Source organism: Cavia porcellus, unplaced genomic scaffold (genome assembly GCF_034190915.1).
Source record: "Cavia porcellus strain 051 isolate PalLab524CR breed Dunkin Hartley unplaced genomic scaffold, mCavPor4.1 scaffold_15, whole genome shotgun sequence".
Lineage (NCBI taxonomy): Eukaryota > Metazoa > Chordata > Mammalia > Rodentia > Caviidae > Cavia > Cavia porcellus.
In genome coordinates, this window is record NW_026947498.1 from 8,573,129 (window position 1) to 8,585,634 (window position 12,506).

Below are 12,506 nucleotides of genomic sequence, written 5' to 3' on the forward strand. Positions count from 1 at the left end.
CCAAGGGGCCGACGACGCCCACGGCCGCCTCCATGTCGTTTGACACTAGCCCCAGGATATAGACGCGGGGAGTCCACGCGAGGGTCACTGCACCCCAGCCCTTTTGGGGTGTAGGAAAGCAGAGATGGGTAGTGGGTCCCCAGGACCCCTTTTCTATTTACTTTCCTGAATGTTTTGGTGGCAGAGGTGGGGGAGTGGACAAGCAGGTGGCCTGTGCCCTTCCACTGGGAAAGGGTGGACAGGTGGGGGCCCAGCCCAGTGTGACCTGGGGTGAGTTTTGATCCCGGATGGATGGAGAGTGTCCCCCCACTCCACCCCCCGCAAGTGCTTTCTGGGCGCTGCCTCAGTGCAGCCCCCAAAGTGGCTGCCCCAGCCTTTTCTATGCCCTGGGAGTGACCCCCACTGGGACCAGGTGGCTTGACTGGGGAGCAGCCAGCATGTGATGGGGACACGTGGACTGAGCCTGGGCGGAACCTTCAGAACCCACCTTTGCCCAAGCTACTCCTGGAATCGGGGTCCACCAGGTGCAGGTGGACGTGGAGAGCCTGGCCAGTCCCTCTGTGTCACCAAGGGTGACAGGGAAGATGACCTGGCCTTGTGACTGACCGGAAGAGGTGACAAGGACCGTCCTCCTCAGAGGGGGCTGCGATTCCTGCAGTATCCCTGGGTGACAGATCTTCCACCCCAGCTGGCGGCATTTTGTCCCTGGCCTGAGCACTGTCACCGTCCTGTCTCCGTATTTTCTCTGCTCCCTCTGGCTCCCAGTTTCGGCCTCCCAGGGAGCCGTTCAGACTCCTGGGTTAGACTTAGGATTTTCAAAGGGAAACGCTCAGAGTTCTCTTCTATATAGAGTTTTTCTTTTCATATCTGATTCCTATTTTTACAAAAAAATTTACATCCAAGAATATACAAGCATGTTCTGCTTTGGAAGCAGCTGTGACACTTCTTCAGGCCACAGATTAATAAATTAGGAGATCACTACAACCGCCCCATACTGGATTTTGGGAGGAGCCCCATTCACTCAGATGAAGCCCCTAGCATTTTCTGGATGACCTTATCTGAGCCTAAGGTCAGGAAAAGCCAGGCTTCAGGGTGGTTTGCAGCCACTTCCAGGATTTCCAGCGGTGTGGTCGGCACCCGTCTGGCTTTCCTGGCAGCGTCTGTGTGTGCTCAGGATGTTGGTGCACCAGGCTTGTCCTTGATAAATACGTGCTGGGCACCTGTGCCTCCAGCCGCCACAGCCACCCTTAGAGGAGCCGGGCCTGGCAGCTGGGCCTGTTCAGGCAGGTGGGCCAGGCAGTGTAGACAACAATCAGTGTGCTAGGTGACAGGATGACAGGGAAGGCAGGAAGAAGGGGCCAGGGGCGCCCTGGATCGAGCCAGGGACCAGACCCCTGTGCCTGAGTAGGGGGCGCTGGAGGTGAGGCTCACACCATAGTGGAGGCTGTTGGTGGACATCAGGGTGAGTTTGGCCCTGGCAGCTGCTGTCGAGCACAGAGCTCCTGGGGTGGAATCTGGCTTGCTCTACAGGATGGACGGTAGCAAGGGGACACCCTGGGAGCTTCTAGCACTGAAAAAAAGCCAGGAGCTGATCAGGGACCCAGCAGTGGGTGACTGGGTGACTGGGTGCTTGGTGCCACCCCACCCCCAGTCAGCTGGGCCCTTGTGGGGGGGTCCGGGCCAGTGGAGGGTACAGAGCAGGCCCTGGGACTGCCCTGTTGGGGAAGCTCTTACCTGGCCTCCATGCTGTCTCTAGTACAGGGGACTGCCACCTCTAACTTGTCCCCAGCGTTGGAGTAGGCGTGGTCCTGGCATGCGGGTCCCTGGTCCCTGGGCCCTATAGCCCTGTAGCTTGCAGGGGTCTTGACTCCCAGCCCTGCTGTTCAGTCCCAAGAGCCACCTCCATGATACAGGTGTCGGCTGCAGAAGACAGGGCCAGGCTCATCAGAGGGCTTTGGTTCCAGTGGATGCATTTCCCAGAGTAGCCGAGATTTATTTTAGGAGTCCATATTTACAGCACGGTGCAAGTTCTGTCCTCACGGCAGTTTGATCCAGGGGCAGCGATCTGTCTGTGATCTGATGGGCCATTGTGGAGGCCCCGGATGGCCACAGAGGTGGACGTGCTGGCTTGGGGGGCAGAGGGACAGGGACACGAGCCTACCAGGCCATCCCCTAGGGAGGCTCTGGGTGCAGGAGGGAGGTGCACAGCTGAGGGGCTCAGGATGGACAGGGGTCCAGGGTGGAGTTAGGATGTCCCTGTCCCGTGTTGTCTCAGGGCAGGGCAGTGGGGGACTAGGGATGCATCTCGATGGAACACTGCAGTGGGGCTAAGAGGCTGCCTGGTCCCGGCCCCCAGCAAGTGTGAGACAGGACGCCTGAGGGTCCCAGTCTGCAGGGGGAGTGAGATGTACAACAGAGCCCCCCCCCCCAGCCCTTTGTGTGCCTGTTAGGGTACCAAGTGCTGGGGTCCTGGGTGCTGCAGCTGAGCGGGGAGGAAGGGTCTCCTGGGAAATGGTAGAGTTCCCACGTGGTGTGGGAGGGGCATTGGGGTAGGGTCTTCATGATTTGATAGTACTTTGACAGATGGGGGAGAGGGTTTCTATGGTGGCCCGTTGCCTGCTGTTGTGACAGAATGGCCCTACTGGGTGGGTTTAAGGAGAGAAACGGTATCCTCTGTGCTCTGGAGCTGGGCAAGGGCTACATCTGCCCTCCAGGGCTGCCTAGAGAATCAGAGCATCAGTGCTGCTTAGCACCGTGTTAGACAAAAAAGGCGCAGGGCCCCCTGTCCCCATGGGCCACTTAGCTCTGGGTCCACGGGAGAACTCCAGTCCTCATGCCGAAGCTCCACTGCCTCAGTTTCCCTTTTTGGATGGCAGAGGACATGGCTTTCTCTCCTGTTAAAGAACTAAAAGTGAAATCAAATCCAGATGCCATCTTGGATGAAGCTAAGAAGTTCACAAGGAGAACAGGGAAGAAATTTTAAAAGAAATGTACTAGCCAGCCAGGCTTGGTAACACACACTTGTGATCCCAGCACTTGGAAGGCTCAGGCAGGAGGATCCTGCTGTAATTTGTGGCCAGCTTGGGCTAGTGAGACCCTGTCTCAAAAAAAAAAAAAAAAAGTCCCAGCCAGGACATGCTGGATCATGGCCAATGAAGTGGACCTGCCAGAGGGTTGCACACTGGGCTTTGCTGGGCAGAAGAAAATCAGATCCAGCAGCTCCTGAGCTGGACGCTACCTCCAACATCCGGCATATGAAGTGAGATCGAGGGCCAGCACCGAGGCAGCCCATCATGCTGTTAGGTCCAGCAGACACCAGTCCTCTTAGAGAAGCCACAGCAGAGTGAGGGTGGTGGAGCGGGAAGTGGCAGCCTTCACAGCAGGGTCTAGACAGGCTCAGAAGCTAACACCCGCTGAGGACTTGGGCCAGGGCCAATGCTGAGTGCCATCAGCCCTCAGCTGCATGGGGATGGGCAGCGCTTCGGGTGTAGACAGAGGTACTGTGGGCAGGGATACAAGCAGCATGGACAGTACCAGTAGGGCCTGGGTTTACACAGGTGCGAGGAGACTCAGAAAATATAGTCCAGGCCCTTGGGTACAGATGAGGAAACCGAGCCCCAGGGAGGGTGGCAACCTAGGTCTCCAGCACGTGGGGGCTGATGGTAAGGGCCGGGCTCTCAGGCTTGGCCAGATCCAGCAGAGGCCCAGCATCTTCCAATTCCAAGCGTCCTGGAGGGTTACAACCTGGGTCCTTCACATCTTGTCACCGAGGCCCAAGTCCAGCGGGGAAGGTGTCACCTGCCGGGTGGACAGAAATCTGTGGGCCTCCAGCAGGGCTGGCCCCTTGGGCTGCCCAAGGTAGAGAGGCTGGAAATGTACACAGCCTTGCCACTGGGCATGAAAAAAATTGCTTACAAATTCTTGTGTTGATTATGGGTTGAAATTGTAGTATTTTGCATCTGTAGGGTTAAATAAAATGATTAAAATGGTACATTTGAATCTTCTGAGGTATTTTACGGCTATAGACAAGACTGTTAATACTGCTGTTATGTGTTTTTCTGAGACAGGTCGTGTTCTGTAGCCCAGGCTGGCCTGGAACTCACCATGATCCTCCTGCCTCGGCCTCCCGACAGCTGGGATTATGTTTGTGCGCTGCCACATGGCTGTTGTTCGTTTGCAGGGGTGTTTGGCAGAGGTGTTTTGAACCACCTCGTCTAAGGCAGTTAGATACCTGCAGACACGTAAGGGACCTCACTCGAGCCCTGCAGACGTTTCAGCGCTGAGCATCAGGCTCTTGGCCTTGTGCACTGCAAGGCCGCTCCACGGCTCCACCCAGCATGTGGCTGCTGCTGGTCAGAGCCAGGGCCTCCTGCTAGGCCAGTGTTTGCCTACCCAGCTCTGTGCCCAGACTCAGCTGCATCCCTTTTGTAGTGCTAAAGCCCAGCTGGACAATGGACTGCAACTAAATGACCTGTCCAAGGAACCTGGGAGAAGAGGCTGGGTGAGGAGATCCTCGAGGGTGCCTAAGGCACAGTCCATCAGAGGACTCACAGCTCCGGGTGCCCAGGGCTCTCTTCTGCTTTTCTGATAGGCAGCACTGCTTTATGCCCTCAGCCGGGAGTACATTTTGAGTTCGTCTTCATGAATCTGAGGTCACGGCTCACTGTTTGGTCCACGGTGTCCAGTTGTGCCAGCCCCAAGTGTGGAAACGGTTCCTCTGAGTTGCGTCTGACTTTGTCCCATTGAGCCAGGTGCTCGGGCCGAGGTGCCTTTGGGCTCCCCATTCTCTTCCCTCCTGCCCTGGGGCTGAAACCCTCATTCCTAGGATGTCCTGGGTCTTAGTTACTTTTCTCTCGTGGTTGAAACCAAATACCTGATGCCCAAAGTGAAGCAAGGGGAAGTTTATTGCTTACAGTTTGGGGCTTTCAGTCCATATTCAGCTGGCTCCAAGGCAGGATGGCATGATGGGGTAGCTGTTCATGGTCACTGCAAATAGCAAGAGCAAATAGAGCAAAAGAGAGACATGTCCTGTTCCTCACCCTGTTTGTCGGGTCTGTCCCTGGGCAGGTGCAGCACTCACATTGCCAGTGCCAGTGCTAGTGCCAGACAATCAGCCAGTCACAAACGCTGGATTCAGCCATGTCCATGATTGCACGAGGCTTGCACGGGCCATCTGAACACAAGCCATAACACCCTCCTTTCCTTCTGCCTTCTTCACAGTTGCTTCTCATACCTGTCAGCCTGTGACAAGACACAGTGCAGGCTGGGAAACCTGGGCCTGAGCTTGGTCTCTTCCCTGTCTTCTCTGGTCAGGTGGCCGGGTCTCAGCTTGCCTGACGTTAGTGATGTGTTTGCTCTCTCGATGCCTCCATGGGGTCTCTGATGCTGTAGTTTTGTCCACACCATTTTTTTGTAGTACACTGGAGAGACATTTAGGGCAGGGTCCAGTGAACTCAGCAGGCCTGGCTGGGGCCAGACTTCCTATTTCCAAGACTTTCCAGGTATCCATGACACCGCTGCTTCCAGTCTGGGGACTGAGCTTTTGGCACCCTGGTGGAATCAGGTTTCCACGGGGCCGGGGTTCAGCCCTGGCCGTTCCTCCTGCCCCTCTGCAGTCCTTGCACGGGCATCAGGACCTCTGGGAAGAAGGTGATGATCATCAGGGACTGGAGACACCCGCCTTGCCCCTCCTGAGATTACAGTGGGCGACTGTAATCTCTGTCCTTGGGTTCACGAGAACTGGTGCAGAGGCCACCTTGGGGGACTGTCACATGCGTGTCTCCTGGAGAGCAGTAAGGGACTGACATTCAAGTCGGCTTCCTGCCCTCTCTATTTAACCCAGGCCCATCTTTCGAAGCCCCCTCAGTGGGGTCCCACGCCTTGTGGCCCCCATGGAGGGGATACGTCCATGGGGCTCAAAGTGAAGCCCCAGGGATGATGCTGTCTCAGGGAGGGGTGGTGCAGCCACACCCCAGTGATTGATCCATCCAGGTGTCCTCAACAAGCAAGACCAGAAAGACTCCCTTCTTCGGCTCTCAGTGTGCCACTCTTGTGGGGACCCCCTTCTGCTGGATCTAAGTACAGTTTTGGGGTGGCCTCATGTGACCCTGTGTTCCCACCACAGACTGTCCTGACTGGGGCAGAGGTAGTGGAGTGGACGTTCCTGAAGCACCCAGAGCCTCCTTTCCTAGGAGGAAGCCCTGCAGTTGACCCCAGTATGGGGCAGGCAAGAAAGCAGAGTGCTCGAAGGGTGTGGGGTGGGGATTGTTACTTGGTGGCACGCACTGCACGCCTCACTTTATGTTTCTCCTCAAACTCTATGAGGTGGGTATTTTTTTTTTCTATTTTTCAGTTTAGCAATCTGAATTCCAGAATGGACCGTGGCTGGACTGCTCATCAAATAAGGGTCTGGGTGGGGTGTTAGGCTGTGCGTGGCTGCCTGGGATGGACAGGTTCTTGGGTTGACCCTTCAAGGACAGGTAGGAAGGAGACATGAACAGATGTGACAGAGGCTTCCATGGGAGCAGCAGAGCCCCCCGTAATGCCATGCTTGCTGATGCCTCAGAAATGAGCCTTTCCAGGATGTTGGGCACAAGTTAGGTGCAGGGCTGCAGGGCCCTGAGAATTCCTGGTGTAGGCAGGGCTTCATACAAGAACCAGCTCTTTAAAAGTGCTGTCCAGAAGCCAGACATGGTAGCGCATGCCTGTAATTCCTGCACTTGGAGAGGCTGAGGCAGGAGGATTGCTTTGAGTTCAAGGCCAGCCTGAATTGCATAATACATAATACTATGTGTGTGTGTGTGTGTGTGTGTGTGTGTGTGTGTGTGTGTGTGTAGGGGGGCCAGTCTTTTCCAAAGGACTTGTAGTCATGAGAATAAAATCCATTGCGTTTATTTAAAAACAATGTTATTTTAGATGAGAAAATGTTCCAAACGCCCTCTCATCGGGAGGCCCCACTGTTTGTCCCCTTGAAAGCACAGTCACAGGCCAGAAGGAGTAGATTGTCAAATTACAAAAACAAAACAAAAACCCCGAGTTCATAACTAGGCGTGGTGGCCCATGCCTGTACTCCTAGCATTCCAGGGGCTGAGGCAGGAGGATGTGAGGAGGACAGGGGGCCAGCCTGAGCTATGCCAGATGCTGCTACCATAAAAACAAAAGCCTTGGGAGAGACTCATGGCCAATGGGCTCTCTTGTGTCCCGCAGGTGTCCGCAATGGCCGAGGATGGCAGCGAGGAGATCATGTTTATCTGTGAGTGACCCTGTACCCCCACCACCACCCCTTGTTGCTGTGGGATACAGTGAGCTCCTCACCTGGGGTCTTGGGAAACCCTGTCTGAGCTTTGTGTGAAGGAGGCGGCTGCCCCGGCCTGCGGGGCTGTGATCAATTCCCAGGGTCCAGTGCTGTGGGGTGCGGTCCCTGCCCTTCCTGGGGCTCCTGCAAGGGAGGAGGGCGCATTGCAGAAGCGATGGGTTCAGAAAACCCGTTGGAGGTTTAGAAAGGGGGAGAAACATTCGCTTTATTTATTTGTTTATTTATTTTAAATCCACTTTATTTCAAGGAGAAAAAGAAGAAAAAAACCTAAGTTTCAAAGCACTGATCAGGAGTACATACATTGCTCATTGTCATCCCCAAATCATTCACCCAGAGCACAGGAGTCTGCAGTCAGCTGTCCGAACACCAGCACACGTCTTTCTCTGCAGTGAACTCAGAGAAAGCAATAGTATGACTATCCGAACTTCTTTTATATACATACACTCACATACACGTGTTGTTTCTTTCAGCTTCTCACACTGAGACATACGATGTTTACACGTGTGTCTTATTTATTTCACTGAGTATGTAATACTCACTTTAGATAAAGGGTTTAGGATAAACAGGTGACCCTCATGAGTCCTGTCCTGTGGGGACCCTGGCCATCTCCAGGTTGAAGGTGCCATGGGCATGGAAAGTGCCCATGGTCACCTCTGCGTGGCAGAGCCCGGTTCTGGATGTGTATTCTCCGGCTGCCCCTCCCCAGACATGGTCCCCTCTGACACTGACCTCTGCTTGCAGGGTGTGAAGACTGCAGCCAGTACCACGACTCTGAATGTCCCGAGCTGGGCCCTGTGGTCATGGTCAAGGACTCCTTCGTGCTAAGCAGAGCGAGGTAAGTGACTGTCCTGGGGCCATGTCCGTGAAGCAGGGTTTTCTGTGGACAGAAGCAAGGTGCAGGGAGCAGGGCAAGGGCCGAGATGGGTGTAGTGGATTCCTCCTTGAGCTGGGGGTCCCGGGAGCCATGCTGGCCCTGGCGCTGAGCATCCTGGCCAAGCTTCTGGGTTTCCTCTGTGTTCTGACCCAGGCCTGCACCACCTGGCCGGGTGGGTGGGGCGGACACTCCAAGCCATTTCGGACTTTGGGACAAACGCCTGCAGCTGGGCGCTGGGGACCAGGACGAGGGCACCCAGTCCAGCAGGGCTGCCATGGGGTGGCTCTGGGCCTCAGTGGGCCCTGTGATGTGGAGAACTCTCGTTGCCCGCGAGCTGTGGTGTCACCATGCTGGTGCTAAGCCAGCACTTCCCAGAGGCCAGGCTTCTGGGCTCACCTGTGTGTGTATCTTAGCACGTGGGATCTCGTTCTCTGCAAAACAAACTAGTATTTTTGCCTAAAGCAGAGAGCCCCTCAACCCCCTTCTCCCGTAGACCCTTGGGCACCCCTGCTGCCCATGAGAGGCCATTGAGACCGTTGCTCCCATGGCCGGGGCTGCTGATGTGCCCCTCCATCTCGGGCCTGTGCCCCTATACCTCACGTCTCCTCACTTTTGGACATGTGTCCTGCTGCCCCCCGCCTTGCCCCGTGCCAGGGTCCCAGCACCCATGTCCTCTTCCTGCAGCATCCTGCTGGTGATTTGGTCTAGTTAACAAAGCCACATCCTCAGGGAGACCAGCCTGCTCCACGCTAGCCAGAAGCCCTTTCCTGTCAGCTGTCAGTGTGCTGTCCCTGCCCCCCGCCTCGAGATGTGGTGCCCCGAGTTCCTGTCTGTAGCACCCATACCCGAAATTCACAGAGGTTTAGCAAGTCACTGCTCTGGCTCGGGCCCTGAAACGTCTCATCTGGTCTGGGAAGTTTGGTGGCACTGAGGCCTTTATGCAAATGACCATGCCTTGACCACAGTCCTGAGTGATCCTCCTTCCTGGAGAACTCTCCAGAAGCTCTGTGCCAGGGGCAGGTGCCCTGCGGGGCCTCTCCAGTCCTGTGCTTGGTCCCAGGTCCTCCCTGCCATCCAACCTGGAGATCCGGCGCCTGGAGGATGGGGCGGAGGGTGTGTTCGCTGTCACCCAGCTGGTCAGGCGCACACAGTTTGGCCCCTTTGAGTCCAGAAGGGTCGCCAAGTGGGAGAAGGAGTCTGCGTTTCCGCTGAAGGTACGGGTGCTGCCTCCGGGGCTGGGCGGGTAGATGGGGGTGTGAGTGCTCCGTCCTCCTGTGACGCCACCCTGCAGGTCCCAGGCACCTGAGCTGGAGACAGCCAAGGGGAGCCTGGTGTGCATGGGTCTGTGGCACAGCAGGGGTTGTGGGTGTCCTGGGTTTCTGTAGTGCCCTGTGTTTGTGCCCACAATCTGTACCCTGCACAGCTTTTCCAAATGCACCATGCCACAATCCAAAGCCTAGGCCTAGGCCTGTGATCCCAGCTCTTGGGAGGCTGGGGCAGGAAGAACCCTATGAGTTCGAGGTCAGCCTCTGCTACACAGTGAGATCCTACCTCAAAAAACTAAAATGAAAACGAGGCGAGGGGCAGATGCTGAAAGCCGAGCACACGTGCAAGCTCATTCCAGCCGGGAAGAGGGCAAGAAGGGCACATGATTTGTTGACAGAATCAAGGCAAGAAAGCAAGGCAGGTGCAGGGGAGCAGAGTGACCCTGGCTCAGGTGCAGAGCCCGCTGTGCCTGTGTTCCCTGGATCACAGCTGGAACCCACATGTCCTGTGGCACAGTGATCTTCCATGGCACCGGCTGCCCTTTCCCATGGCCTCCGTGTGACCTTCCTCACCACCGGGCACCCTCCCGGCCTGCGGGAGCTGGTGGGCCCTTAGACAGCTGATAACCCCACCACACCCGCCACCTGCAGGTGTTCCGGAAGGACGGGCACCCCGTGTGCTTCGACACCTCCAACGAGGATGACTGCAACTGGATGATGCTGGTGCGGCCGGCGGCTGAGCCTGGGCACCAGAACCTCACGGCCTTCCAGCAGGGCAGCGACGTGTACTTTACCACCTCATGTGACATCCCGCCTGGCACTGAGCTACGAGTGTGGTATGCGGCCTTCTATGCCAAGAAGATGGACAAACCCATGCTGAAGCAGGCCGGCTCCAACGGCCACGGTAGGGTCCTTGCCACAAGCACTTGGGACGGGCGAGCAGTGGTGGCGTGGAGTTGGGGTCCCTGAGTGCGTGGGCCGCTTGCTTCTGGGACCTGGCTGGGGAGAAGGCCACCCCCGTGCTGTGCTCAGGGGACCTGGGGTCCCTGGGCAGGGTCCGTGTGTGCAGGTGCGGGTGTGTGTGTGTCCCTGGGTGCATGTACATGTGTGCACACATGCATAGTTTTGTGCTTGTTTCTGTGTGGTCAGTGCGAGACTTGCCCAAGTCTTGTGGACCCCCAAGCTGCAGCGTCTTGTCCATGTATCTCGTTGCCCTGGTAATCCAGCATGGGGCTCACCCTATCTGTGGGGTTTTAAGCCAGCTGGCCCACATTGGGGTCTTTGAAGGTGGATCCTCCTCACCTCGAGTCAGGTCAGGCAGCCGTGAGAAATGCTGCTGATTGACGCTTTGACCTTGAGCCAGCAGTCTGACATGGCTCTGCCTGTTCCTGCCCATTGCCAGGGAGAGAACTGGCAACCTGACAGTGGACGCTGCCCACCCCCCAGAGGAAGCTAGTGCCCCAGGAAAACAGCTTCCTTTCATCACAGGCCACCAGTGGCAGACAGCGGGCAGCTGGAGAGGGGGCGCGGTGGCCCCTCATGGTGGGCAGGCACCACAGCAGGTTCAGGAGCTGTGATGACTAGCGGCCAGGGTCCCGGGGCCCCCTGACAAAGCGCTGCACTCCACCAGGAACGGCCCCCACTGTGTGGCCATACAGCCAGGTCTGGGCCACTTCCGAGGCCAAGCTCACTGCCTGATGTCCAGGAAGTATAACCTGGATGGAACTCCCAGAGGAGGGACGCTGTGAGCTGTGACCCTCAGGCCCCTTCACCTGGAGGTTCGGGTTATTAGACTGACCCTGGGGATCTCCCCTTGTCGGCTGGTGTCTGGGTGGTGACAGACCCCTCGTGACTCAGAGTTAAAGCCGAGCTCAAGGCAGAAGGTGCGCACCATACCCGAGTCCCCTGCCTGTCTGCGCTGTGCCTGCTGGGGAGGTCTCTGTCTGGCAGCTGTGTAGAAGGGTGGGTGAAATGACTGTCGTCCAGTGGGGGCACCCCCGATGTAGGAGGACACCCTGGGATGTGGAAGGGCACCTCACTGATCGCAGACAGGAAGACATGGCCACATATAGCCTATGTCTGAGTGAGTGTTCCAGCTGGGGAAGTAATGAAACAGTGGGAGATTTTAGAATTACCCGTTGTGGTTTTTACTTTCTGTTTGGGGACAGATGTTAAGCAGCTCTTTGCTGGAGAAGTAGTTGTGCCAGTCAGCTTTCCTGTTGCTGGGATACACTCTGTACTTTAAAGGAGGAGGGGTTTCACATGGCTTATGGTGCCTGGAGATTCAGTTCGTGGTCGGCTGCTCCAAGGCAGGCACCCCCAGGTGAAAGGGCCTGGTGGAACAGAGCTGCTTGCTCACGGTGGTTGGGAAACAGGCTGAGAGGAAGGGGCAGACATAGACCCTAAGGTCATCTCCATGGCCTCCTTGACCCAGCCAGAAGTGTTCCCCACTGGTCCCTGGGGTGGATCCCAAAGCCATCAGGTCAACCCTATACCCATCTCCCTCTGTACCCACAGTGAAGTCGTGGAGGTGTTCACTGGTTGGTTGGGTCCCTGCGTCTTTTCTACCTGTTGAGCTCTTGGCCTACCATCCAGGCTGACTGTCCCTGGTGACTGTCCCCTGGGTCCCCTCTGTGGCCTCCAGCCTCCTGGGTCCCACTGACCCTCTTCCTAAGCCCCTCTTCCCAGGTCCCAGGAGGCTTGATCCAGGTACATGAGATCTCTGTCACTGCTCTGCACCTTGTTCCATGGAAGAGCGTGGTCGGTGTGTGATGGTCAGGTGTGTGCGGTGGAGGCAGTGCCTGGCACGCTGCCCATGCTTGTGACATGTTAGCTGTTGCCTCCCCTGTCAACTATCACATTACCTGTCAGGCCGGTGCAAGGCTCCACGGGTCACCAGGCCCTCTCTCTGGTCTCTTGCAGCCACAGGCACCCCGGAAGTCAGCACTCCTGCAGAGGCCGAACGCGAGCGTGGCCCGTGGGCCTGCAAGGTGTGCGCCAGCTCCTTCCTGGAGCTGCAGCTGCTGAATGGTAAGGCGGGGGCTGGGGTGGC

At 56.8% G+C, this 12,506-nt stretch overlaps 1 protein-coding gene across 2 annotated transcripts in view; it reads left to right on the forward strand.

The window, feature by feature from the left end:
* Prdm15 (PR/SET domain 15) overlaps positions 1–12,506 on the forward strand; it is a 39,896-nt gene that overhangs the window by 508 nt on the left and 26,882 nt on the right. For both annotated transcript variants that reach the window (XM_063224565.1, XM_063224566.1), the window contains exons 2-6: positions 7,207–7,252; positions 8,057–8,150; positions 9,250–9,403; positions 10,106–10,358; positions 12,377–12,484. In XM_063224565.1, coding sequence (XP_063080635.1) covers positions 7,216–7,252; positions 8,057–8,150; positions 9,250–9,403; positions 10,106–10,358; positions 12,377–12,484 — 646 coding nt within the window. In that variant the 5' untranslated portion in view covers positions 7,207–7,215. The remainder of the gene's footprint in view (positions 1–7,206; positions 7,253–8,056; positions 8,151–9,249; positions 9,404–10,105; positions 10,359–12,376; positions 12,485–12,506) is intronic.